Genomic DNA, 24,728 nt, shown 5'->3' with positions numbered 1-24,728 from the left:
TTCAGTTATTCTTTCAGCAGCTGCGTACCACAGGCTGGATTGTGAAGATGAAATGTCCTTTAACAAGAATAAAGCGGATTCCGTGAACAAAGACACAATAGCGGGATCAGATTGTTCAAAAGAGACTTCGTCGACGCTTGCTTCTACGGTATCTGATATTTCCCAGACCGAAACTATTGTTTGCGGAGCAGTAGCAGGTCTCACTTCAAGGTAATTGTTATTTCAAATTCAAGCCGATCAGGATAGCTGATAAGTTCAGATTTTTTGTGGCACCGCTTGATGTCGTTAAGATTCGACTTCAGCTCCAGACTAATCAACTCAATACAACGTCTTCTTCTAAGCCTGTCTACAGAGGACTGTTCCCGACCATTTACAAAATATACCGTGAAGAAGGATTGACTGTATGGTTATCTGAGTTTATCAGTACAAAGATCTCTGAAATTAACAAACAAAATAGAGTTTATGGCGCGGGAATTTACCTGCCGAGATTCTATATCTCATATACGGAGCAGCTCAGTTCGCGTCATTTCGTCAGGCTAATGTGTTTCTAGTGACCAATTCTCCCGCATTGCCAGAACCTTTGGCAAATTTCATTGCAGGGGCTGTTGCAGGCGGAGTGGCCACATTGGTCTCATATCCGCTAGATTTGCTGCGGACACGGTTTGCCGCCCAGGGAACACATCCCGACGCAAGAGCTTACTATTCGTTACGGCATGCCATCGGTAAGATCATTCGAGACGAGGGATATAAAGGACTATTTCGTGGGATACGACCGGCACTGTCTCAGATCATACCCCAAATGGGATTTTTTTTTGCGACATATGTTCCTTGTCAAACTTTATTTTCTAAAACAGATCACATCAATTTTCTTGGTTCTGAAGATGCGCTTGCCGGGATAATGGCGGGAATTATCTCGAAAGCAGGCGTGTTTCCGCTGGATGTATTGCGAAAACGATTACAAGTCCAAGGACCAACACGCAATATGTACGCGTTAAAGAACATTCCGGATTATCCCAATTCTATGCTCGCCTGCGCGTCCATGATTATTCAAACAGAAGGAGTTCGGGGATTATATCGGGGCTTGGGAGTCTCGCTAATCAAAAATGCGCCTACTAGCGCAATAACTATGTGGACTTTTGAGCAATGTGTTCAGGCGTTACGGTGGGCACACACCGAAACGGCGGAATTCAAGGCATAGCATGTAATATACAATTACCATATCTCTTTAGTATAGTTTCCAACCTTTTAGATATACCGAGGTTGCTTCCGCGGTCTCGAACAACGATTGGGTAAACTCGTATTCGACAGCTGGCGGCTTACGAATCGATTTTTCAAATTCGGCATCCAGCATCTAAATTTCATTAGAAATCTTATAAAAGAGAGAACAAATATACTCACCGTACTATAAGAATGGTCCATGAAGTCTTCGATATTATAGGAAGGCTTGTTGAATGGCTCAGACATGATCTTGGCTAAGGTAGCGACATTCGGATGATAATGGGACTGTAAAGTCGCTAATTCCCAAAGCGAACTATCGAGCGCACCTGATTTGTTCGGATCTAGTTCTTTTGAGTCAAACGGATCATCTAGTTCAGTTAGATATTATTAGCTTGGATCCATGAAGACCACTTACTCAGACCGAACTTCGATTGCTCTTCAGGTGTCAAATTTATCCTTTGCAGCATTAAGTTGCAGGTATTGTGCTTCTTTAATAAATTATACACAAAAGGAATCACGATAACGATCGCAGATGGAGGGGCGGATAACGATAGTCTGGACATCCGTTTGATGAAAGAGGCTACCAAAGCAGCTGGTAAATGAGTTGAAGACAAAAATAGCTCCAGTAATCGAAAAAATCTTGAACGGTATTTGACATGCATGACATTGCGGTCAAGCAATGCATAGAGCTTGGCATAGAAGTTTGGGTAGTCCAGATTATATTTTTGCATCAGAGAAAACAAAGCATTTAACGCCAAAAGAGAGGTAGCACCACCTAAGCCTGATTAGAAAAATCTTTCAGTGAACAAAAGTTTTTTTTATATACCGGCATCGTATGAATCGGTCAAGAAATCCATGAGTAACTGAGGACGGTTAATATTCGGTATGATTTTTTGGTGCATGATCTGGAGAATCCGCTTATATTGATCTGGCTGCAGAGGTAGTTTCATCAGAGCCAGCCAAGCATCTTGCAAAGCACCTTTCTGTCCGGATAATTTCAATATCGGAGTTTTGGTTTTGACAGAAACAGAAACTAGAAACTTGTCGATCTCTTGCGCATCACTAGGAAACGAATTGACCGCAGAAAGAGCAGACAAAAGATTAGTAGCCAAGGCGTTCTGCTGTTCAGGAGTTTCGAGGGTAGTCGCCGCTGAAGCTAATATACTATTTAAAGATTAGATTAATTGAGTGCTAAACTTATAAATACATACGCAGCCTCATTGAGGAAGTGATATCTAATGTCGAAGTATTCGTTTACATAATTCTCAACAAACATCTCGACCAGATCCGATGCCAGATCGGATTTATGAGAGGGGAGAAGGAATTTGACCAACTTCGAAAATAATTCCAAAGAAAAAAAATATTCCCCTTTAGTAGACATGGAAACGCTTTCCTCATGGATAAGATGAATTAGAAAAGAGATAGCAGATGACTAGTTTGGAACATGTTAATGGAAAAAGGGCAAATCATCAAAATAACTTACGACCCGCTCCTCGTCATCATATCGCAAATCTTGTAGCAGCGCATCAATAAACTCATGGTATCTATCTTGAAGCCACAGAGCAAGAGTTTCACGAGCTGAGTCATCTGGATTAGTAGATTTAGAAGCTGAAGAAAGTCGGAGCAAATCCGCGGCCATGAGCTTTGCAAATGATCTAAACAGTGAAACTTTCGAAAGCATGACAATCTCGCCGTCATTATTCTAACATTTGTTACTAAATTCGCAAGTATATATCTCCACGCCAATGCACCTTCTCACCTTCAAATAGCTGTTAAGAAAAACCAGATTGTTATAGTATTCTGGTGCCTGAGCAATTTGTCGTTCCAAAGCTGCAATCGTATCTGCTGTCGGCTCAGGCGCCTCCGTCAGGGGACCGACTTGTTTTTTTAATTTCTTATTGCTCTCATAATCTGTATCTCGCCGAGATCTCTTTCTCATCTTTGATTTTCTCTCCATTGAAGGCATTGCCGCTGTTTCTTTCGTCCACACACTACCTAAAACTGAGCTATGCTCGGCCATTAGAACATAATTTTCAAGGTCCCATTGGGAGTTCGATAAATCTCAAAAACTTTAATTTCTCTGACTAATATCAGACTAATAAATTCGAATCATATGACTCAGCGAATTTCGCCGCGCGATTGGCCGAGCACGAAAATTCTGAGCTGGCCGGCCAATCCGCGCCCGGCTACTCCGTTCTCGTCCTCAGCTGTGTCTCTCACCCTCCTTTCGTTGTCCTACGTTCACCAGGCTCAGTTTGTGCACGCAATTCTGCTTTTCATCTCATTGTTGCTTTTAATTTAAGACCATCACAATGAGCTCCGCATTGGCTATTCGTTCGATGAGATGTAAGTATATTCTCGTAGTAGATGGAATTTGTTTTTGATGATCGAATTCGATGGATTGTCCAAGTTGTACGTTAGATTTTTGAACTGACTTTTTCGCGCTTATAGTCGCTGCTCGTTCTCAGGCATCAGTTTTCCGTGCTGGTAGCATTTCGTCGTATGTCTTTCTTATCTTTTAACTGCTGGTCGTGCTTTATAGGAATTATACGATACAAGCGATTTGGATTGCGATGTGTATTTCCTTGTGCAATTGATCAAAATGATCTGGACCGTTTGCGACGACATCGCAGAAGCATGCTATAGAACTAGATCTAACATCTTATCTTAGGTTTGTCGCGAAGGCTACCTACTCCACGAAGAATGAGCCCAAGGCGTCTGCGACCTCGTTGATTGCCCGACTTCCTGATACAATTCTGTCCAAGACTGGTCTGCTTGCTACCGGAACAGCGGCTGCTGTTTACGCCATCTCTAACGAACTCTACATTTTGGGCGACGAAACGACACTTTTGGCGATTTTCTCTTCCTTTATCTTCATGGTCGGAAAGCTTGGTGGTCCTGCGTACACCGATTGGGCTAATGGATACATCGCGAACATGACTAGCATCCTCAACAAGTCCCGAGAGACGCATGCTTCCGCTGTTAAAGAGCGTATTGACAGTGTTGGTCAACTCAAGGAGGTCGTCGACACGACAAAGATTCTTTTCGAAGTTTCGAAGGAGACCGTCAAGGCCGAGGCTGAAGCTTTTGAGCTCAAACAGAAGGTTGAAATTGCCGCTGAGGCTAAGTCTGTTCTGGACTCATGGGTCCGTTATGAGGCCTCTGTTCGTCAGCGCGAGCAGAAGCATCTTACCGACACCATTATTGCTAAAATTCAAGAGTCCATCAAGACCAAGAAAGTCCAGGCTGATGCTATCACTCAAGGTGTTGCTGAGATTGAAAGTAGGTTTTAGATCTTATAATATGGTAAATTGTCAATTACTAACAATTGCTTTAGAAATCTTTGCTTCCGCTAAATAAATATTATTCTGCAGTCTTCTCGTTGTTTCGGCTTTTGGGGATAATTTGGCAGTTTAATATAGTCTGATAGATTAATTTACGTAAATTGACCAAGACCTGATTAATGATTGTGTCTGACATTTAATCCTTTTCCTGAAAAGTCTATATTGCAGTTAATAAATGAAACAGGTAAAATATTCACAATACCTTTCAAATATCCTTTTGTTTCGGTTGCGAACATGGCAGCTTCTCTCAGATATAATTCCCGGACAGAATCATCTGGCGTATTCTCGTAGAGAGCTTTCAAAGCCCTGATCACTATACCAAGGTTACTAATACGCATTCATACAAAGCGAAGTTTGTGAACCGAACCTTTTAAATAATGCGGGTCGAACATCATAGGTCCAGTTAGTGCAAGATCAACAATATGGTCCCAAGTCATCTGTTCATGTTGGACACCACCGTATTCCCAGATCAAATTGGGGTTAATCAGGGGCCTGCCGACTTGAATATAGGTACGGAGAATAAAGATCCAAAGATTTACTAGCAGTGAGATCTTATACTGCATCGGTAAAAGTGGTAGCAATATGAGCACGGCGTGTGATGCGGTTAAAGTGTGAACAAGAGCGAAATCAACTTGATAATCGCCCTTATTATGCGTAGCAGTCACCAGCAAAGAAGTCGCGTATGAAATCTGATAAATTGTGTCGTTTGGATCTTATTTTTTAGCATCCACGAATGCAATTTCAACAAAGAAAGACGGCTTACTGGACAGATCAAGTCGAATCAAAAACGGTAATATCAATTCCTTCAAATCTCGAAACGGAGTATCTGATACATTGTCTAGTTCAGTATTATCTCGTACTTGGCCAAGGATCGTAATCGGATCTTCTGCTAACGCTGCAATCGATGGATTGTTCTGTAGTTTGACGTAAATCTTCATATATTCCTCCTCATAATCTTCTTTAGGAGGATAGCAGACAACATCGAGAGTAAGAGCTTGAAATTGTCAGGAACGCTTCACGGTATACGGTATAGATAGTTTACAGACCTTCAATAGCAACTTCAGCACTTCCCAATTCAAAGGCATACTTTTAATTAGTTTTAGGATGGCCGTGATATAAGTAGATACTCACAGCCAGATGTATCAAAGGATGAGCCACTAGAACAAATTAGATCGATTATCACAGTAACACGCCAGTGGAGCTCCTCACAATCAGCAGTCAATCCTTTCAGCAGCTTCGCCTCGTCGACCAAGAGATACTTGAAAACCACACGTTTCCAATCGAAGCTGGCAAATACAACTTCATCTGTAAAATAATCTCGATAACCTCTCTGGTATCTACGAGCATTAGCATTCAAAAGCTCGATCCAATTCAAGTAATCCTGACTGACTTACTCCCGTAGACCGTAAAAATCTCTCCAATCGTCACCGGTAACTTCAGCAGGCGAATCTTCTTGCCATATTTCCAGTCTTTTCGAATTCTCTTCGTATATCTCTACCAATTGTTCGGAACTAGCGCCCAAGAAAAAGGCTGAACCCAAAATCTATTCCATCAGCATTCCTCAAACACAAACCAAATTACTTACATGAGGAATATGATTATGAAACTTCCGTTCATGATAGAGTACCGAATACGTCGCTTCGTTTGCTCGCAATAATTGTTGCAGCTTCTTGTTGGAATCAGGAGATCCGTGACCGCCATGTAGCGATTTTGGTATGACACCTTCAGGCAGTAAATAAGGCAGAGCAGGCGTAGGACCTAACATAGTCCTAGAACTACTTGAATTTCCCATTGTGTATTATGTCAGTGACAGAATTTTAATTCAATTAAAAATCAAAAACAAGATCAATGGAAGATCAGAGTTGGGGCAGCCAACAAAGATAGTTGGGACCAAGTCGAGAATACGACGTGATGATGTCACAGAACTGCTTCAGAACATATGGTTTCAACCAAATTTACTTCATGTCGGCCGAAATTACAAACAAAGAATGGAAGCATGACAATATCACGTACTACGCTGAGCTTTTACCTCGAGTATCTTTTATTTCTGTCACAATCTCTCCAATTGACGCGGTCCCATCGCATATCACGCGCTTGAATTCACGAAAAGTGTTCTTCAAAGAGTCTGCTACAGATCCAACTTCAAGTTCTTTTCAACTTCCTGGTCCCGTGGCTCCTGATACTTCACTATCTCTTAGATCGTATGCGGAAGTCGCAAACAATGTCTTGACTCTACGACTAAAAGCTGCTCGGCAGGCGGAAGATGAAGATATCAGAGACCAAAAGCCACCTTTGATGTCCTCAGATTTACAGCTCGGTCTTCCGCTTGATTGTCGGACATGTCAGAATCACATACTACGAAAGGAAGTAAAATTCCTCGATATGCCTTCTGAAAATTGGTATGAGTTGATGGATTATTGGCATTGTCATAAGCCTGATGACCCCTGTGGTCATCACGCGAACCAACCGCTCTCTAGAGATATCCTGAAACCCAAAAAGGAGATTTGTTTAGTTGGACTCTTGTATATTTTAGTGTCAAGAGATGAGGTCGAAGGAGTACTATTTGAGGTATGTTTCATAGATCTAGATATATACTTGGGCAGTAAGAAGTCGCTTTGCTGAATTCCCACATGCAAAACGTCGATACAAATGCCCTAAATTAAATACTCTTCACTCAGTAGTTGGAGATTATGTGAACAGATGTGCTGATGTCGTGTTCCTTAATTGCAAATACTTATGGGTCTGATCTGTGCCAATCCTGGTATTGATATTTCTCGATATCTGGCAGGTGATCATACAAATCTAAATTTCATGACTATTTCTAACTTTATAGAATGAGGGATTTTTGTTTTGTCGAGAATGCAACATGAACATTGGCATGGTCGATAAAGTTGATAAGTCAATATTCAAATTGTTCAAATGGATGTGCTCTCTTGATAACACCAATTCTACCAATACAGCACCGGAATTGCTATTCAGTGAAGTTCTACTTGACATCATTAGATTTCATTCTACATACATATTTACTCTATTCAATTTCTCAAATCAAAGCGTTCCGTGCTTATTTGTAAGTTGATCTATATGCTTTGAATTGATTACGAATATAACCAACCATTATAGATTTGGGTGTTCAATCTCGACATGCGATATGTTACTGCGAAGACTCCAAATCCGGCACACGCGATTCAAGTCCTCTATTCTTGCAAAGAGTTGCCCGAGGCCAGCAAAGTCGTTACCGAACGACTAGATTTACCAGATTCTTTAATAGAGCTCATAATGGATACACTCTCTACTCGCAATGGATATCTTCCGAAAAGTTTGAAAGTATACAGAAACTGGAATGTAAGTTTTCTGCACAGAGTATAATGCATTTGATATGTTCTATTTGCTCTTTCCGAGCTTTTGCCGTTCCCGAAGGTTTGAGCTTTCGATACTATACCAAGCGGCTCCGGCAAAGACGAGCGCGGCGCCCAGAACTGTTCCAAGTGCCAGTTGATTGCCAAAAATGTAAATCGACAATAGCAAACTTGCACACTTGCGAACATTGAGGACAATCGTCACAGTCAGTGCCGTAGCATTGCCCGCTAAATTGTTTACTCCTCGAACACATAGGTATTGAGTGGCACCGTTGAGAATAAGATAGAATAATTGTTGGGGTAGATATAATCCCTTGTACAAGCCAGGAAGAGGAGGGATGATCTGGATCAGCTTCGAGTCGAGCAAAAATTTAAACTCTCTTGATATCGAGCCTCTAACAGGTATAAAGAGTGGAAGTGTCAGAAAATGCTAAGTACAAGTACATTAGAAAAGTAAGGTCCATCGGGGAGTGGGTACATATCTCACCATATAAAATAGATTTTCCCGCCAGTGGCTCCCATACTTGCGATAGGTGTTTTCTGTGAATTGACTCATGACAGCAGACAAAGCCTGCGCGATGAATAAAATAGAAATTCCAAACGTGAACTCTTTAGTAATTGAAGAATCTTCATCTGCTGTGACGCTTTTATTCTGGGCATCGAAAAGAGTCGCAGAAATGACGCCGATCGTCAGGATGAACACACTGGTAATTTGGTTGGCAGAGTAGTGCTTGCCATTGATATACCCAACCACTAGACTGAGAAGGGTACCACCGGAGCGGAAAATGATATGCACGGGAACAGAGATATGATATCGCCAAACAAGGTTGTTGAGGAATGAGACAAGAAAGAAAAGAGTAACAATGATTGCGTACCGTCGGTAAGGTACATGGGGTGGTTGAAGAAACAGAGGAGGATTCGACACGGAGAAAAAGTGAAGGTATCCCTCCGAGGCAACGAAAAGAAATTGCACGAGCGTGATGAGATCTCCTGTACAATATGAGCTGAATAGAATTTTAGATAAAAGAGGATGTGCAACCGACCTGCTTGCGGATGTTCACTGTTAATGTGTTAGCATTCATTCGAGTTTCCATACAGGAACAACATACTTGACAATTGCTTCTAAAGTAAAGACATTCGAACAGCAACCACCGAATATGAGACTGAGTATAAGTGTCCATTGAGGAGCTGTAAGCTGAGCTACAATAGGAGCCACAGCAGGAATATCAGAGGCATCAGAAGGTCCAGTTCCAGAAATGGATGAGGCCTTGTCGGACGGTCTCGAAACAACACTCCCGACAGAGAGCGGACGAACTTGCGCGGCTGTTGAAGATGCGACAGTGCCCGGCTTCGAATATCGCGCCATACAAAAACAATAAAATATCGCTTCTAATGACACAGCGATTGCATCCGCTACCTGGGTCGATTCCAGCCAATTGCACAAACTCAGGAGTTTAGCTAGTAGTTTTTGACGCTTCAATTGCATCAGCTACAACAGCTCCAGCACGGTCGCTACTTTGGGACAGTATGCGGCTCTGTGCGGCTCTCGGGATAATAGATGGCGCGATACCGAGGAGGGACTTAGTTGCAACAGAGCTCGACGGATTTCCCGGTCGATAGTCCGACAGAACGACAGTCCGACAGCCCAACAGAACAAAATGAAAAATAAAACTCTGGTTATAATCGGAGATGAATCTTAGTACATTTTCTTTGGCCTGGAAAAGTGAGTCACACGAAGGTACGGAAGTTGCGAAAGGGCGCCAACCTCGCGGCGAGTGCAGCGGGGATTAGACTGGGAGTTACCACTTTAGGGCATTACGCCACTGCTCGCCATTTTTTTGTTGGAGATACCGTAGAAGAGATTGAAATCGATAACAGGCTCAATGGAGGGTTAGACTGACCGGCGATATTTTTTTTTATTTACATAAGAGGGGGCTTAAAGATCGTACTTTCTGACAGTGATTCAGCGATCTGCCGAACAAACCTGGCTTTCACGCGCTTAGTGCTCGTCCTAGCTGGTCGTCTGCTCATAATCTCCAAGGTATAAAGGTCTTTCTCACTAGGGGCAGCAGTTTCAGTACGGCAATTGCGTGACTTCTACATTTTCTATAATTTACGCAGACGACATTTTGGAGCTCACAGAAATATTTATTGACACTGAATCTGCAAATATGACGATCTGTCTTGACCCCGAAGGCCTGGGACCAATATCTCCACTCTACTACAGTTTTACGCCTTGCTTTGCAGACTCAGTTTTTCCCATCGTCACAGGTCTAGCACTCCTTGCGCTAGCACCTCTGGATCTGAAAGCTCTTGGACAGGCGCGTTTAATCTACGTAGTACCCAATATCTGGTTCTATTTGAAGCTCGGTCTTGCTGTACTTGTATTCCTTACTCAGTTTGCCTTCTTACTGGCTCAATACGATCTCTCCGGCACCTGGGACGATCTACGAGTCTATGCTACTGTCATATATTGCATATCTATTCCAGCTGCGGCCTACGTCCAATATTTTGAATTCAATCGCACCCGAGTTGCCAGCAGCTATGTTCTTTTCTACTGGTTTATCTCTGCCTTGTCCGAGTTTATTCGTTTCTTTGGTATGGTTCAGCGTGGAGTATGGCTCGACCATTTCTATCTTTTTACAAATTTCACAATTTCTATGGTCGCCACTTTCATTTTATTCTTAGGTATGTGTAATTTTGCTAAAAATGTCCTGCCGAGCTGTTTCTAACGCAATTCTAGTCTCTGCTTTCACTCCCATGCCGACTGCACTTTACCAGTCGCTTCACCGAGAGATAGAGAACCCACCGCCAGCAGAAAGTGCAAACATCTTTTCTCGGCTGACATATACCTATCTCACTCCCCTAATGAAACTAGCTTATAGCGATGATCTTACCGAGGCTGAGCTGCCTGATCTGCCGAAAATTATTCGCACTGATAGGGTGAGAATGAGTTTTGATCAACAATGGGAAGCACAAAAGAAAGAACACGGAGAAAATGCTAGCCTATTTACAGCCTTGTTCAGCTGCTTCGGTTCCATTTACCTCAAGGGAATTGCTTTGCGAATACTGGGAGATTCTCTTGCATTCGTGCAGCCAAATCTACTCAAGCGTCTTCTTCTGTTTGTCAACACTTATCGCACTGACAATCCCGTTCCGTTGTCAGGCGGTGTCGTCATTGCAATTGGAATGTTCGTATGCTCACTTGCTCAAACTATGCTTTCTCAGCTATACTTTGAGCGGGCATTTACAGCTAGTACTAGTATCAAAGCATCTTTGATTTCTAGCATTTATCGCAAAGCTATGATTCTCTCGAATGATGGCCGACAGTCAAAGTCGACTGGCGATATTGTAAACTTGATGAGCGTCGATGTTCAAAGAGTCCAAGAGATTTTGGAGTCTGGACAATCTCTTTGGGTAGGTCCGTTTCAGATAGTCTTGTGTCTGTATAATCTCCATGCTCTCATGGGTAACAGCATGTGGATTGGCGTACTTCTTACAGTTCTTACAGTTCTCGGCAATGGCTACATAGCCCGCTTGCAACGTGCTTTACAGAAAGTCCAGATGAAGGTTAAAGATAAGCGAGCCCGCTTGACTGGTGAAATGTTGGTTTCTATCAAATCTATCAAGCTTTACGCTTGGGAGCAGTCCTTTATTGACAAATTGAATGAAATCCGTAATAATCAGGAACTGCGCAACGTTCGTCAAAAGGGCATCTACTCTGCCACGTCAAACTTTCTAGGATCTTGCTCTCCTTTCTTTGTATCTTGTGCTACATTTGCTACATTTGTCTGGACTTCGAACAAGCCTCTGTCAACCGACATCGTCTTTCCGGCATTAACTTTGTTTAATCTTTTGTCTATTCCATTGACAATGTTCCCACAAGCTGCCACTGCACTAGTGGAAAGTCTTGTTTCTCTCAAGAGATTGAGCACGTTTTTACTCACCGAGGAGCTCCAGCCGGACGCGGTTCGCAAATTAGATCCGTTGTACGGACTGGGCGACATTTCTGTATCTGCCGAGAAGGGAACCTTTTTATGGAACAGACTCGGTAATGGCGATGCTGCATTGAGAAACATATCTTTCCAGGCACGAGTTGGTGAGCTCTCCTGTATTGTGGGCAGAGTTGGCTCTGGAAAGTCTGCAATGTTACAGGCAATACTTGGAGATTTATATCGTGTTTCAGGATCTGTTACTGTCCATGGCTATGTCGCGTACTGCGCTCAGGTTCCTTTTATCATGAATGCTTCCGTGAAAGACAACATTTTATTTGGAAAACGATTTCATGCTGATTTCTACGAGCAGACTATACGCGCATGTGCGCTAGTGGAAGATTTTAGGGTCTTGCCCGATCAAGATGAAACTTTGGTGGGCGAAAAGGGTATCAATTTGTCTGGTGGACAAAAAGCACGACTCGCTCTAGCCAGAGCTGTTTATGCTAGAGCTGACGTATATGTCTTCGATGATCCATTATCTGCAGTGGATCAACATGTCGGACGACATATCATTGATAATGTATTAGGTCCCCGTGGTCTTCTAGCTTCTAAAACACGAATCATGACTACTAATGCGATTGCCGTTCTTTCGGAAGCCAATAACATCACGATGCTACGCGAAGGCGAAGTGGTCGAGTCGGGATTATACACGGACGTTATGAATGCGGAGAATTCGGAAATCAAACAGCTGATTGAAGAATTTGGAGCTTCTCAGCAGTCTCATGTGGAAGACTATGATCTGAATGAAGAAGAAGCTGCCGAGAAGCCTGATCCGCTCACCGCATCTAGTGAGGAAGAAGAGGAAGACGTCATTGAAGAGTTTTACGAAAACGGGGCTCCATTAGCTTTTGGACTGCCATTGCGCCGAGCAAGTACTGCTAGCTTTCAAAAGCCTTCGTTGATGGATGCCGTTCCTACGCGAAGACTGCGAATGGATAAAGAGCATTCTGAAAAAGGTCGGGTCAAACTTAGTGTATATAAGGAGTATTTAAAGACTGCAAATGTGAAAGCGGTGTCTGCTTTTTTGATTCTGATTGTCGGTTCAAATGCATTATCAGTTGGAGGTAATATTTGGTTGAAGAAATGGTCAGATGAAAACACGCGTCTGGGCTCGAATCCTGATATCGGGAAATATCTGGGTATCTATCTCATATTTGGTGTATCTGCTGCAATTTTTACACTCTGCTGTACTTTAACCCTTTGGATCTTTTGCACCATCCGAGCCGCTAGAGTTCTTCATGATCGGATGTTGATGCATGTCTTGCGATCGCCAATGTCTTTTTTTGACACAACTCCGATGGGACGTGTAATTAATCGGTTCACAGCCGACGTGAGCCGAGTTGATGAGGTTCTTGCTCGTGTTTTCAGCAATTTCTTTTCACGGCTGTTGAAAGTGCTGTTTTCGCTACTAGTTATCACAACCGCGAACCCGTCGTTTATTCTGTTCATCACACCAATCACAGTGCTTTATCTTTATTACCAAAGGTACTATGTCAGAATTTCTCGAGAGCTGAAGCGGCTGGAATCTGTATCTCGGTCGCCAATATATGCACATTTCCAGGAGTCTTTGAATGGTATCAGTACTATTCGAGCGTACGAACAGATCAAGAGGTTTGATCGCACTAATGAGTATCATATCGACACCAACAACAAAGCGTACTTTCCATCCATGCTTGCGCGACGCTGGCTTGCGATCCGGCTAGAGGCTCTTGGGTCACTGATTATCTTTCTTGCAGCACTGCTTTCCGTATTTTCCGTTGTATATGGGAACTTCACCTCAGGTGTTGTCGGCCTTACGATGTCTTATGCTCTACAGATCACACAGGCCATGAGCTCGATTGTTCGAATTACAGTGGAGGTCGAAATCTCCACAGTTTCAGTGGAACGAATCCTAGAGTACTGCGAGCTGCCGATGGAAGCACCGGCTATTATAGAGAATAATCGCCCAGGCTCCAAGTGGCCAATGGAAGGTGCTGTTGAATTTCGGGAGTACTCGTCGCGATATCGTCCTGGATTGGACTTGGTGTTAAAGGGCATCAATCTGAAGATTCGACCGCAGGAAAAAGTAGGAATTGTTGGTCGAACGGGGGCAGGAAAGTCGTCACTGACCTTGGGTCTATTTAGAATGGTTGAACCTGCTGGAGGATACGTGATAATTGATGGAGTCAATACAAGCAAAATTGGGCTGCAAGATTTACGGGAACGATTAGCGATTATTCCCCAAGACTCCCAGGCGTTTGAAGGAACTGTCCGAGATAATATTGATCCCGGTGGAAAGCACACGGACTCCGAAATTTGGGCCGCCCTAGAATTGAGTCATTTGAAAGCCCATATTGAAGGCATGGAGGGAAGGTTGTACGCCATGGTTAGCGAGGGAGGATCGAATTTGTCGGTTGGTCAACGACAATTGATGTCGCTTGCGCGTGCACTTTTGACTCCGAGCAAGATTCTTGTTTTGGACGAGGCAACGGCGGCCGTCGATGTTGAAACAGATCATATTATTCAGCAGACGATTCGAGCTGAGTTTAAGGATCGCACGATTCTGACGATTGCACATAGATTGAACACGATCATCGACTCGGACAGAATTGTGGTACTTGCTAACGGCCGTGTGGCGGAATTCGATACACCTCAGGCTCTTTTGGAAGATAAGCATAGCTTGTTTTATGCGCTTTGCAAACAAGGTGGATTGGTGGAATAAATTTATCTATCATTAGTTTTAAGATATATACAGAATTTTTTTTGTGTTTACACTAAAGTGTAGCCACCGTCGATGATGATATCGGCACCAGTAGTGTACGTGGAAGCATCAGATGCAAGGTATAAATAAGCTCCGACGAGCTCAGAAGTGCTTGCCTCTCGACGGAGGGGGATCATGGAAGTCCATTCTTTGCGGAGCTGCTTATCTGCAAAACTGGTAATTTCTGTGATTGTGTAGCCTGGGGAAACAGAGTTGACACGTGCAAAACCAGCCCATTCGACGGCCAAATTTTTCGACATAGCGGTCACAGCAGCTTTAGAAATATTATAAGCGGCCTGATGCTGAGGGATGTTGACGATCTGTGCAGACATGGACGACGTGAATATCAACGAACCTGATTGTTGCGCCTTGAACAGTCTTCCGGCGCATTTCGCGACATGGTAGCAACCATTGACATTGACATTGACGATCTGGTTCCACTCTTCGTCTGTCGGTGGTGCAATCAGTTCACCTGCGGTCCACGCAACTCCAGCGTTAGAAACCACGATATCGATTGTTGAGAACATTTTTACTGCTTGGTCGAACGCATCCTCCACTGCGGTAGAATCGGCCACAGGAATATGGAGAGCGAGTACCTGGACATTTGCAGATTTAGCTAGTTCGGCAGCCGTTTCGATGGCCTTCGTAGATGAGTTATAACCCAAAACGATGTTTGCTCCAGCATGTGCGAACGCAGTAGCGACTGCAAGACCAATACCTGTGCTAGCACCGGTGATTAGCGCGGTCTTGCCTTTGAGTGAAAATAGTCCAAGTGGATTCTGTAGCGACATGATGTAGATAAATAGAATAGGCTTATACTTCACTAATTGATCTGAAAGGCAACATCATTGCCCCCGACCCCCGACGTTCTTATTCTCTGTTTATATATTGCGGGGGAGGGGCGACTGGCACCATTGGGAGATGGTGAACCTCAGGTCCAACAAAGTCCCCCCGCGGGATTTGAACGTTAGGTGGAGACTGGAGATGGATAAATGGAATTGAATAACATTGAATGGAATAAGATATTCGGTTATTTGGATTTATTCATTTCATCGTCGCAATTACTCTACAATGTATTTTGACGTGATTATCTAGCGTTCAGTTGCTGTTGCATGAGAAATAATATGAGATGAAATTGAATTCTATTAAGAAGCTGCATGTGTACACGTAATGCCAATAAGCTATGCTTTCCAAAGTTCAACCGATAGAATGAAATCTAGGAAATAATTGGGCTGAATGGTGAAATAAATCAAGGAAATCAAATAAACTTCGCTCATCGAACTAATTACATGTTAATAACTGTACGGTCTTCACAGATAGAGTCACGTGTAAGGAAAAATCTATGCCGCACTAAGTAAGCTTATCCAACTCTTCATACTGTGGAGAATTACTGAGATCCATCAAGAGTCGAGTCCAATATTCGACGGAAGCAGCTAAACTTGATGTTCATGTTTGAGCGATAATACTATCCAAGAAATAACCCACATCGGAGACTTTAGGGGAATATTTTATCGGTCTTCTGTGACGGCTAGTTTCTCTGAGTTCATTGACCATGGAAACCTTGCCGTCGCCATCGTCCCCTAGTGTTTTACTAGACTCTGCCCGAGAAATGTCTTATGGCTGTGTAAGATGATCTTGTATACCTAATTCAAATTCTAATCTCACCTTTACTCAGATCTCGGGGGTCGCTGGTAAGCTCTTTGAATATCCTTTCGATACAATCAAAGTTAGACTACAAAGTCAACCAGACGGTCAGCCATTGCGATTCCATGGTCCATTCGACTGCTTCCAGCAGACGTGGCGAACTGAAGGTATCGGTGGCTTTTACCGAGTAAGTTATTTTGTTTCCAGTAATAACCACGGATGGATTGAGGTACTGATTTTGAGAATAGGGCTTGTTTTCACCGCTCGTTGGCGCAGCAGCCGAAAATGCTTCTCTGTTTTTATCATATGAGACTATCCAGGCTGCTTTGAGGTCGCTAGTATTCACCGACATTGGACCTACCCAAAAACTTCCATTATCTGCATTGTTAGCATGTGGAGCGCTTTCTGGTGCATTCACCTCGTTCATTCTCACCCCGATCGAGCTCATCAAGTGTAAAATGCAAGTCCAGAATCTTGTTCTCTACCATGAATACGATAATGATTCTTCTCACAACACATCTAAAGGATCTTTGTCTCCTCGGTCTTCTATTCATTCAGTGCCTGTTCAGACGTCTCAGTACCAGCACAGATCAATGACCACATCAGCAGCGACAGCAACAAACTCTATCACTCAGAAGCAAAGACCGCCTGGCGCGCTTGCCCTTATCCGACAAGTATATAGCGATACGGGCATTTTAGGATTTTGGAGAGGTCAACTGGGAACCCTGTTCCGTGAAACAGGCGGGTCTGCTGCCTGGTTTGGTTCTTATGAATTTGTATCTTCACTATTAAGAGAGCGTCGTCGCAAATCCTCCCCCTCATTATCCGACTCTACAGCTAATCCACCTACTGATGCGATTATTGCCGGCGCATGTTCAGGGATCGCATATAATTTATCCTTATTCCCTGCAGATAGTATTAAGAGTCGCATGCAGACCGAGTCAGTTTTGTCCTCCTCGCATACGAGCTCCGGCAGAGGCTTTTTGCAAGTTGGAAGAGAGATGTACCGACAAGGAGGAATAGGAATCTTGTACCGTGGCTGCGGAATGACCGTTGCCAGAGCTGCTCCAAGCAGCGCAATCATCTTTTGTGTATATGAATACTTGAAGTCAAAGTTTTAGACATTAATTATACTCGGATTAGCAGCGATACTGGTGCTGCAATGACTAGTTAAGGTTACTGTACATAATGTAGCAGTTATGTGATCATTATAAATCTAAAAAATTGCAACTGCATTAGGAGGCGAAGATACACCACCAAGCGTATTAAGCGGGACAGAATTGAAGAAAAAAGTATATCGATTAAGTTTCTTACAATGCAGTGCTAGTTCGTCCAGATCGAACAACTCGCCCAGCGCAAGACCCCAGCCTGCAATACAGATTCGATGGATAGACCATTCCGGATCTTGAGCCGGAAACGCCTCAACAGCAAGAGAATCAGAGACCAAGACAGGGAAATGTCTGTCCCAAATCCATTTGAACATCTCGGGTGTCTGCTCTATGCCAATTGCCGCTGTAGGCGGTGTAACCGCTTGTCGGAGACTGTCTTCGTCGAGATTTCTGTACGCAGTCGTAGTTCCGGTCCGGATACAGAGAATATCTCCCGGCTTGAACTCGATTTTGCTTTCTTGTGCAATTTCAAGTAAACTGCTCAGCGGAATTTTTGTGTGCTCAAAGCAGTTATACTTGATACCTCTTGCTTCTGCATACGCGGCATAATCTAATAACACGCCTCGACCAATTATGCCTTTCTGGGCCCACTTATGAATACCAATTCGAAGCGTCGTATTATCAACAATTTCAGAGGATTTGGTTCCTCCATACCAAATACTTCTATCCGGTAAATCTAGTGCTTCTATGGTTTCTTTGCTGATTGAAGGATCATACGAAATGGGTTGCGAATGGTGTCGAAGTCCATCCCACTGCGATCCAGACTGTGGATTCAGCGTCAATACGTCATCAAAAACAAGCGGATAGGAAATAAAAGAAATATCCAGCTTAAACTTCTTTCTTCCAAAAAATGGTTCTCGGGGTTCTTGAAGAGGCTGCGTAATGCAGATTCGTTCTCCGGTGCGAATTTCCGAGTTGGCGGAAGCTGCTATATACTTGGGGGTCATGAGTCCAAGCATGCCCATCGCTTCTTCATCAGAGTTCGCCGCATATGGCCAATATCGCCGGATATTTGGCAAATCTTCGTATTTAGGCAAATCCGCAAACTCTTTTGGGGCTGACATCGGTTCGTTAAACTGATGAATTTGTTAGAACATCCATTACAAAGGGCGGTGAGCGGCGAACTGGCTTTATTCATAACGCGAGCCGCGTCAGGGGGATATTCTCGGGTATCAATTCGAAGTTGTATCAGCTATTCTTACAATTGGTAGTATCTCATATAATACAGAATATTACAAAATTATAAACAATCATTCCAACTGTTTGCGTGATCGGTTAAATCCCCGGAAATATTTTTCTCGAAACTGTTCGCCATCGTAAACTCGCATTGGCCTTGAATCGCCAATATTTACAGACCCATCTCTGACAGCCGAACGTGGGAGACGAACATACGTTAAAAGTCTCCGAGACCATTTATTGAATTCTTGCACGCAATTGGAAATTAAAATCATATCGGCATGGTAAGGAATGTCACGATCCTCATAATCCTCATTAGAAGTAGGCATCCAGCAGCACAGTCGCCCTTCGTCAGCTAGATGCAGTGCAGAAAAATCCATCAAATCATCAAGCAAAGCATCAAACCGATAAGGCTTCTTCGGAGGAATATAATCTAACTGCAGATGCGAAAACTGACCGTTATGAAGCAAAGTTGGCTGGTGATCCGCATATCGGTCGGGATCGCGTGAGCCCAGCACCTTCAATCCTTCTCGAACGCCGTAAGGAGGATCACAAACAATGGCATCCAAAAACATAGATGGTCGGATCGGATTATGCGTAAAATCACCAATGAATGTGTCGAGGAATCGACTTTGAAGGTGATACTGCTTGTAGTTGGAGCGAATATTATTTCCTTTTGCCTTGCCCTTCATCTGCCTTCCGTCGATATCTGAACCTAGGGCCATCGCGCCAAAGTGACTTGCAGCCACAAGAAAACTGCCCGTTCCAGCAAATGGATCGTAAACAATTTTAGATGGACCTGCCAGTGCAATATTGCACGATATTAGCGCTAATTCTGCATCGAAAGAGGTCGTGCCTATGAATCTTCGCTTCTTCAGATCGTACTTGTCAACCACTGAGCGCTGACTTTCAGCAATCAGCCTGCCAAACACAATTATCCGGGGCTGCCTTGTCTCTTCCTCATTCTCAGATTCACTGTATTCTTCGATGATCGCAAAAACTTCATCCGGATTTCGCATTTTGATAGGTCCCTCGAACCCTAAGTAAGAAAAGCTGTCTATCAGGTCCCTCTGCGCTTCCTTGGTGCGTGAACTTTTAAAAGATATTATATCAAATTTGAACGAAATATCTTTGTACACTTTTAATATTTTAGTAAAAAGTAAAGCCAACAAGTAGACTCAATACAAAACAAATCTCTTACTTGGAAACATATGGCAGGATTCTGATTTAACTTCCTCATGTAGGGCAGCTAGCGAACCAGCAGCTCCCCATACTTCATAAATAGCACGAGCAAGAATAGATCTTCTCAACAGCCTTTGAGCTGATTCGATATCATTTATCGTGACAAATAAAAAAGGGGACTGTAATAAGCAAGCTGATGAGCATTTGAACTAGTTCAAGATATATATGTAATATCCAGGTCGGCCTTCACTTACCGAACAATTATGTCCACTGAAATCAACATCAACCTTTTCCAGTGTTGCAAGCGCTTCAAGCTCAGCCTTGCGAAAATTTTCGTACTTCTGAGCCAACAGAATCAGATATCTTCCCATAATCTATCACCATTCATTACCGTCTGTGTTAATCAATAATCATTCCGTAACTCATAAAATTTAGATATTCTCCATCTGGCTTTCAATTTCTTTCATATCACGTGCATTATGTCCCGACGTGGCTGAAACAAGGCTGGTGAGTCTAGTCTGTGGCGTTGCATACGCGATGAAAGCCTAATGCACGTGCTGGGAGGAACTGAAAACAAACCAGTCTGTTTTAGGAAATATGTATACAAGTGTGTGTGTTGCCGTGGTGACGGGATCCCACATTCCACTTCAACATACGCTCGGTCGTCACTGTTTGCTTTTCAAGATTTGATTGTTGGACATTTTTCCATATTTCCTTGTTTTCTGCAAAAATTCTGAAGGGGAGTTTGTTTTTATCCTTGTTTTCTTGAGTCAGTGGGTTCTATTAGTACCTTCTGTTCGCTGCTACTGGTCTGCCCTTCTCCAAGTTTCAAGAACACGTCGTCGTCGCATTGCTTGTCTGTTAGGTTTTCCGGTTTCTAGTGCTCCGTAACGCGACATGTAAGTTTATTTCTGTTCCGATGCACTTTTATTATCCACGGCATAATGCTTGCGATGACTTGTTCTGTCTGAAACCTGAGTGTTCGTGTTTACGCGACACAAATTCTGTCTAGTCTCGTTACAGTCTTCTTATTGGTGCTACAGTTCCCGCCGATCTATCCTAACTTTTTCCTTACAGACCGTCTTCTCTCCAGCGTCCTAGTTCTCTAGTTCTACCACAACAGCGCGCCCGAGACAACACCGTGTCAGTTTTGGCCAACATTGTTTGATATCAAGAGAATATACATATTATAATCTTTATCTTTCAATAGGATGGCTAGCACTGTATGTATTTTCTTCTCTTGTGACACCGCTGAGCAGCGATCTCGGTCGTGCCAATCAGCAGACGCATATATTGATGGCTAACTCCACTCCAGAGAAGGTCCACTAGAACATCGGCTTCAGTGACAAATGATGAGAATAATGTTGGCAGCATTGGCACTACGCGTCTGACGCGTGCAAAAGCTGCGCGCGAGGGCAAGTCAGCTATTGCCAAACCTGTGTCCACTGCAACTTCAGTACTCTCAGCAAAACACGTTGATGCGTCAGGAAAGACCACCAATACAAGAAAGCGCGCAGCACTCGGTGATGTTAGTAACGTTCACAAGGACGTTGCCGGCAATGATGGAAAGGACAAAGCTCAGCACGCTGCCAAACTTGTCAAGACATCCACTTTATCAAAATCACGCGTCTTGCCGCGGACAGCTACGATTTCATCAACAGAACAACAAATAGTAACCACCGAGAATTCTGCTCCTACAAATGCCACTACACGGAGAAAACGTGCGCCTTTGAAACCATTAAGTTCCACGTCTGTCGCGCAACGGTCGACTGTCAGACGGACACGAACTCGTTCCACACAATTTACAATCCAGGAAGAGGAAGACAGCAAATTACCGTCAGATGCAAATAAAGAAAATGAAGATCCGGCGAAGGCACAGACTAAGCGTCTTGGCTCTACAGACGACTCTAGCTTTGACGACCAAGAATACGTCGAGGCTGCAGAAAATTTGCCAGAACTTGAACAGACCGTTGTTCCTGGCAGCGAAGTTGCTACGGCATCACAAGAAGTAGTTCAGGACTGGGACGATCTTGACGCTGACGAAATGGATGATCCCACAATGGTCGCGGAGTATGTGAATGAGATTTTCCAATACATGAGTGAGCTGGAGGTCAGAACTATGCCAAATCCCAGATACATGGATAACCAGGGTGAACTTTTGTGGAAAATGAGAGATATACTGGTTGATTGGCTAGTAGAAGTGCATACAAAATTTCGCTTGTTGCCTGAGACGTTGTTTTTGGCTGTTAATATAGTCGATCGATTTCTGTCGCTCCGAGTTGTTGGTCTTGATAAGCTACAATTAGTGGGTATTACAGGTTTATTTATTGCGGCAAAGTATGAGGAAGTATTTTCGCCGTCAATCCAAAATTTCATTTACGTTGTTGATAGTGGATATACTGAGGAGGAGATGTTAAAGGCGGAAACATATATTCTCAAAATTCTCGAGTTCAACCTTTCCTATCCGAATCCTATGAACTTCTTAAGAAGGAATTCAAAGGCGGATAATTACGATATTCAGACTCGAACAGTAGCCAAATACTTGATGGAGATTGGCATGGTAGATCACCGATTTATGAAGTACGTTCCGTCGCATATTGCAGCGACCGCGATGTATTTGGCGCGGGTAATTTTGGAGCGGCCGTCATGGGATAAGAATCTTGTGCACTATTCTGGTGGATATACTGAGGAGAGTATAAGGCCAGTCTGCGAGCTTATGATCGATTATTTGGTGCGGCCAGTAAGACACGAAGCCTTTTTCAAGAAATATGCAAGCAAGCGGTTTCTGAAAGCGTCGATTATATCCAGACAATGGGCGAAGAAGTATGTGGAGGAGCATCCTGGAGAGATCTACATTGGGGAACTTACGGATGAGGGAGAAGAAGAATGAATAATTGAAGAGCAATGTTTTGATATATCAGATGGGTTATTCTAATTTATATTTATATATATTGTTAAAGTATATCAATGGAATTGAGATGAGTGAGTTGCTAGAAGAGCATCGAGGAAGAAGGAACGAGATGGAAGAGAAGAGGGAAAGGAGATCAGGGACTGGCATTACATTTTTAGATTGAGATATCTATTATAATAGTAACGAGAATATTTTACAACTAGATTAATTATAGGAGCATATAAACACCATTAATGAGGAGAACACCGAAAAGATTTAAACCCAAGTAGAAGATGCAAGGAGATAGCTAATTCTCCTGGGCGACGCGGAGTGCAGTCTCGATATCATGAGCAGTATATCGAGCCGTTTTGCCCAAGCAGAGACCGCGGCCACAGAGCCAAGACACAAGTTTATCAAGATCCACGCACTGAGAGCCGGCGGACGTTTCAATCGATTTCACCATTTCGCTAACTTGCCAGGCGTTAAAATAGGAAGGATAGTTGACGCCGTAGGAATCAACAACAGCTTTTTTCTGGGATTCAGGACCAATAGCATCGGTACTCATAAGCCGACGACTAAGACAGATGAACTTCACTTTAGCGTCAGGGATACCATCTGGAAATTTACGGTTGATAATGTCACGGTTGCCTGAAATAAGAATCAAACAGGAGAACGTGAGTCCCACACGGAGCAAAGCTTCCACAAGCTTTGAATATCGGTCTTCACCAGGCCAGGAGTCAACTTTGCAACTCATAATGTCAATGAACCGTAGCACAAGAGGTTTTTGATTATTCTCGACGAGCTCGTTGCTAGTTGGGAAAAATTGACTGTCAAATTTTTCAGCCTGACCGATATAATAGTCGCTAGATCCGAGCGAAGAGAGGGTAGTGGTCAGATTTGTGAGTTCCGATCGAATCTGATCAGTCGCAGGCGGAGCAATTGTAAATAGCTTTCTCGCGGAGTCTGTCAGAACGTTGATATATCCAGTATACTCGGTCTGCATAGCTAGTTGCAGGCCCGCCTTGCAAATGTCCAGACTCGCGCTCTGCATCTGCGCTATGGTGTTTTCAAGAAATTCCACGCGATCATGGAGACTCGACAAAGCTTGCTCCTTTTTCTCGCGATATGTTTTCTGGGCTTCCCGGATTTGGGCTCGGCGCCGCTACAACTCTGGTTAGAAGGTCTGCCTAGATAGACAAAGGAGGCAGCACTCACGTCCGCGCTAGAACTCGAATTGTTCAAACGAGGCCGACCGCGACCTTTCTTGATTATAGCGCCAGCGATAGGAGGACTAAGAGAAGTGTGTTGGCGGATATCCCGATTGGGTTTGCAAAGACTACGCGATATTCGAGTCAAGTTCTCAGGCACGCTTGGAATAGGCTTGGCAGGGTGAGTAAGGCTCGAACCCCCATAGGAGTCAAGGGAGACATCAGCGAACAACGACGGAGCCGGCGACGGAGACAATCCTGTGTACGGTGAGTGTTCTCTTTTCAAGATTGTCTTGCGATCATCATGGCCGAGATAAATCTTGGACTCATTGGAAGCTGCAAAATCAGAAAAGTCGTCGAGTGTAGGAAACGCAGGTAAAAGCCCAACGACGTCGTTAAAGCTACTACTAGTGCCAGTCGCGCTTCCCGCGTTGCCCGGAAAATACTGCAGAATTTCCTTTTCGACGTCCTCAAACCAATTGAGATATCGCTCAGACATCTTCACCGATTCGAAGTCCTTGTTTGCTGCTGGGGAATACGTATCTATTTGCCTGACCGTAGATGATGCTGTTCGCTGCAACCCCGGATGAGCTTCAATATTTAATCTGCAGTCCACCTCAACCGGTTATTTGTCAGAATATTCACTTAGACAGCGCGCTATCCCGTTAGAGAAGCTTAGCGTGGCAAGATCTCCCAATGACGTCACAAAGATCTGAACAATAGTTAAGCCAGCACGAAGACGCAGCCTTGCAGCCGCTCTGCAATTGGATACGCGTTCGAGCGAAAGCAGCGGCGTTAAGGCGTGG

The 24,728-nt window shown here is 43.7% G+C and overlaps 13 protein-coding genes across 13 annotated transcripts; 6 read left to right on the top strand and 7 right to left on the bottom strand.

The window, feature by feature from the left end:
* Positions 1-52: 52 nt before the first annotated feature.
* On the top strand, positions 53-1,198 carry V1516DRAFT_665715 (mitochondrial carrier domain-containing protein; the record flags this gene model as incomplete). Its single annotated transcript, XM_066920697.1, has 3 exons — positions 53-210; positions 260-401; positions 458-1,198. The coding sequence occupies 3 exons, from the start codon at positions 53-55 to the stop codon at positions 1,196-1,198; spliced, it is 1,041 nt and encodes a 346-aa protein (XP_066776434.1).
* On the bottom strand, positions 743-3,231 carry V1516DRAFT_679209 (CBF/Mak21 family-domain-containing protein). Its single transcript, XM_066922874.1, has 7 exons — positions 2,978-3,231; positions 2,702-2,920; positions 2,430-2,650; positions 2,045-2,382; positions 1,634-1,993; positions 1,399-1,586; positions 743-1,351 (listed from the first exon to the last, which is right to left on the bottom strand). The coding sequence occupies exons 1-7, from the start codon at positions 3,182-3,184 to the stop codon at positions 1,226-1,228; spliced, it is 1,659 nt and encodes a 552-aa protein (XP_066776433.1). The 5' UTR covers positions 3,185-3,231; the 3' UTR covers positions 743-1,225.
* Positions 3,232-3,456: 225 nt separating this feature from the next.
* V1516DRAFT_654396 (uncharacterized protein) lies at positions 3,457-4,761 on the top strand. Its single transcript, XM_066920301.1, has 4 exons — positions 3,457-3,564; positions 3,670-3,718; positions 3,890-4,500; positions 4,556-4,761. The coding sequence occupies exons 1-4, from the start codon at positions 3,531-3,533 to the stop codon at positions 4,576-4,578; spliced, it is 717 nt and encodes a 238-aa protein (XP_066776432.1). The 5' UTR covers positions 3,457-3,530; the 3' UTR covers positions 4,579-4,761.
* On the bottom strand, positions 4,410-6,417 carry V1516DRAFT_679200 (uncharacterized protein). Its single transcript, XM_066922873.1, has 9 exons — positions 6,148-6,417; positions 5,957-6,105; positions 5,772-5,899; positions 5,694-5,719; positions 5,609-5,648; positions 5,326-5,556; positions 4,930-5,274; positions 4,765-4,875; positions 4,410-4,719 (listed from the first exon to the last, which is right to left on the bottom strand). Exons 1-9 carry the CDS (start codon positions 6,352-6,354, stop codon positions 4,679-4,681), a joined length of 1,278 nt encoding a protein of 425 aa, XP_066776431.1. The 5' UTR covers positions 6,355-6,417; the 3' UTR covers positions 4,410-4,678.
* Positions 6,418-6,524: 107 nt separating this feature from the next.
* On the top strand, positions 6,525-7,184 carry V1516DRAFT_696786 (ubiquitin-conjugating enzyme E2-binding protein; the record flags this gene model as incomplete). The annotated part of the gene is made up of 1 exon (XM_066924054.1): positions 6,525-7,184. One exon carries the CDS (start codon positions 6,525-6,527, stop codon positions 7,182-7,184), a length of 660 nt encoding a protein of 219 aa, XP_066776430.1.
* A 361-nt stretch (positions 7,185-7,545) lies between these two features.
* Positions 7,546-9,390, bottom strand: V1516DRAFT_679193 (UAA transporter). The gene is made up of 4 exons (XM_066922872.1): positions 9,028-9,390; positions 8,962-8,978; positions 8,406-8,908; positions 7,546-8,348 (listed from the first exon to the last, which is right to left on the bottom strand). Exons 1-4 carry the CDS (start codon positions 9,282-9,284, stop codon positions 7,944-7,946), a joined length of 1,182 nt encoding a protein of 393 aa, XP_066776429.1. The 5' UTR covers positions 9,285-9,390; the 3' UTR covers positions 7,546-7,943.
* Positions 9,391-9,747: 357 nt separating this feature from the next.
* Positions 9,748-14,638, top strand: V1516DRAFT_494659 (P-loop containing nucleoside triphosphate hydrolase protein). Its single transcript, XM_066919109.1, has 2 exons — positions 9,748-10,606; positions 10,662-14,638. The coding sequence occupies exons 1-2, from the start codon at positions 10,090-10,092 to the stop codon at positions 14,612-14,614; spliced, it is 4,470 nt and encodes a 1,489-aa protein (XP_066776428.1). The 5' UTR covers positions 9,748-10,089; the 3' UTR covers positions 14,615-14,638.
* On the bottom strand, positions 14,597-15,524 carry V1516DRAFT_679190 (uncharacterized protein). The gene has a single exon (XM_066922871.1). It carries the CDS (start codon positions 15,442-15,444, stop codon positions 14,662-14,664), a length of 783 nt encoding a protein of 260 aa, XP_066776427.1. The 5' UTR covers positions 15,445-15,524; the 3' UTR covers positions 14,597-14,661.
* A 681-nt stretch (positions 15,525-16,205) lies between these two features.
* Positions 16,206-17,418, top strand: V1516DRAFT_696788 (mitochondrial carrier domain-containing protein; the record flags this gene model as incomplete). The annotated part of the gene is made up of 3 exons (XM_066924055.1): positions 16,206-16,277; positions 16,329-16,484; positions 16,546-17,418. The coding sequence occupies 3 exons, from the start codon at positions 16,206-16,208 to the stop codon at positions 17,416-17,418; spliced, it is 1,101 nt and encodes a 366-aa protein (XP_066776426.1).
* V1516DRAFT_679189 (uncharacterized protein) lies at positions 17,098-18,631 on the bottom strand. The gene has a single exon (XM_066922870.1). The coding sequence runs from the start codon at positions 18,528-18,530 to the stop codon at positions 17,514-17,516; it is 1,017 nt and encodes a 338-aa protein (XP_066776425.1). The 5' UTR covers positions 18,531-18,631; the 3' UTR covers positions 17,098-17,513.
* V1516DRAFT_640997 (S-adenosyl-L-methionine-dependent methyltransferase) lies at positions 18,632-20,237 on the bottom strand. Its single transcript, XM_066920102.1, has 3 exons — positions 20,079-20,237; positions 19,844-20,003; positions 18,632-19,780 (listed from the first exon to the last, which is right to left on the bottom strand). The coding sequence occupies exons 1-3, from the start codon at positions 20,193-20,195 to the stop codon at positions 18,717-18,719; spliced, it is 1,341 nt and encodes a 446-aa protein (XP_066776424.1). The 5' UTR covers positions 20,196-20,237; the 3' UTR covers positions 18,632-18,716.
* A 472-nt stretch (positions 20,238-20,709) lies between these two features.
* On the top strand, positions 20,710-22,868 carry V1516DRAFT_492890 (cyclin-like protein). The gene is made up of 3 exons (XM_066919107.1): positions 20,710-20,723; positions 20,902-21,047; positions 21,140-22,868. The coding sequence occupies exons 2-3, from the start codon at positions 21,036-21,038 to the stop codon at positions 22,712-22,714; spliced, it is 1,587 nt and encodes a 528-aa protein (XP_066776423.1). The 5' UTR covers positions 20,710-20,723; positions 20,902-21,035; the 3' UTR covers positions 22,715-22,868.
* Positions 22,869-22,880: 12 nt separating this feature from the next.
* Positions 22,881-24,486, bottom strand: V1516DRAFT_679178 (uncharacterized protein). Its single transcript, XM_066922869.1, has 2 exons — positions 23,930-24,486; positions 22,881-23,876 (listed from the first exon to the last, which is right to left on the bottom strand). Exons 1-2 carry the CDS (start codon positions 24,419-24,421, stop codon positions 23,022-23,024), a joined length of 1,347 nt encoding a protein of 448 aa, XP_066776422.1. The 5' UTR covers positions 24,422-24,486; the 3' UTR covers positions 22,881-23,021.
* Between the last annotated feature and the right edge of the window lie 242 nt (positions 24,487-24,728).

The sequence above is a fragment of the Lipomyces oligophaga genome (genome assembly GCF_038497815.1).
Source record: "Lipomyces oligophaga strain CBS 7107 unplaced genomic scaffold V1516scaffold_6, whole genome shotgun sequence".
NCBI classification, from domain to species: Eukaryota; Fungi; Ascomycota; class Lipomycetes; order Lipomycetales; family Lipomycetaceae; genus Lipomyces; species [Lipomyces] oligophaga.
This window is presented reverse-complemented; position numbering and strand designations above follow the sequence as displayed.

Coding starts and splice junctions, on each gene's coding strand:
- V1516DRAFT_679209 (XM_066922874.1), bottom strand. CDS start 3,184: ATGCCTTCAATGGAGAGAAAATCAAAGATGAGAAAGAGATCTCGGCGA. Junction 1,994..2,044: donor GACCGATTCATACGATGCCG/GTATATAAAAAA, acceptor AATCAGGCTTAG/GTGGTGCTACCTCTCTTTTG. Junction 1,352..1,398: donor TGGACCATTCTTATAGTACG/GTGAGTATATTT, acceptor AATGAAATTTAG/ATGCTGGATGCCGAATTTGA.
- V1516DRAFT_654396 (XM_066920301.1), top strand. CDS start 3,531: ATGAGCTCCGCATTGGCTATTCGTTCGATGAGAT. Junction 3,565..3,669: donor GGCTATTCGTTCGATGAGAT/GTAAGTATATTC, acceptor TCGCGCTTATAG/TCGCTGCTCGTTCTCAGGCA. Junction 3,719..3,889: donor CGTGCTGGTAGCATTTCGTC/GTATGTCTTTCT, acceptor ATCTTATCTTAG/GTTTGTCGCGAAGGCTACCT.
- V1516DRAFT_679200 (XM_066922873.1), bottom strand. CDS start 6,354: ATGGGAAATTCAAGTAGTTCTAGGACTATGTTAGGTCCTACGCCTGCT. Junction 5,649..5,693: donor ATCCTTTGATACATCTGGCT/GTGAGTATCTAC, acceptor ACTAATTAAAAG/TATGCCTTTGAATTGGGAAG. Junction 4,720..4,764: donor AACAAAAGGATATTTGAAAG/GTATTGTGAATA, acceptor ACTGCAATATAG/ACTTTTCAGGAAAAGGATTA.
- V1516DRAFT_679193 (XM_066922872.1), bottom strand. CDS start 9,284: ATGGCGCGATATTCGAAGCCGGGCACTGTCGCATCTTCAACAGCCGCG. Junction 8,349..8,405: donor GGGAAAATCTATTTTATATG/GTGAGATATGTA, acceptor ACTTGTACTTAG/CATTTTCTGACACTTCCACT.
- V1516DRAFT_494659 (XM_066919109.1), top strand. CDS start 10,090: ATGACGATCTGTCTTGACCCCGAAGGCCTGGGACCAATATCTCCACTC. Junction 10,607..10,661: donor CACTTTCATTTTATTCTTAG/GTATGTGTAATT, acceptor ACGCAATTCTAG/TCTCTGCTTTCACTCCCATG.
- V1516DRAFT_679190 (XM_066922871.1), bottom strand. CDS start 15,444: ATGTCGCTACAGAATCCACTTGGACTATTTTCACTCAAAGGCAAGACC.
- V1516DRAFT_679189 (XM_066922870.1), bottom strand. CDS start 18,530: ATGTCAGCCCCAAAAGAGTTTGCGGATTTGCCTAAATACGAAGATTTG.
- V1516DRAFT_640997 (XM_066920102.1), bottom strand. CDS start 20,195: ATGGGAAGATATCTGATTCTGTTGGCTCAGAAGTACGAAAATTTTCGC. Junction 20,004..20,078: donor TCAGTGGACATAATTGTTCG/GTAAGTGAAGGC, acceptor TGCTTATTACAG/TCCCCTTTTTTATTTGTCAC. Junction 19,781..19,843: donor ATCCTGCCATATGTTTCCAA/GTAAGAGATTTG, acceptor AAATATTAAAAG/TGTACAAAGATATTTCGTTC.
- V1516DRAFT_679178 (XM_066922869.1), bottom strand. CDS start 24,421: ATGTCTGAGCGATATCTCAATTGGTTTGAGGACGTCGAAAAGGAAATT. Junction 23,877..23,929: donor ATTCGAGTTCTAGCGCGGAC/GTGAGTGCTGCC, acceptor CCAGAGTTGTAG/CGGCGCCGAGCCCAAATCCG.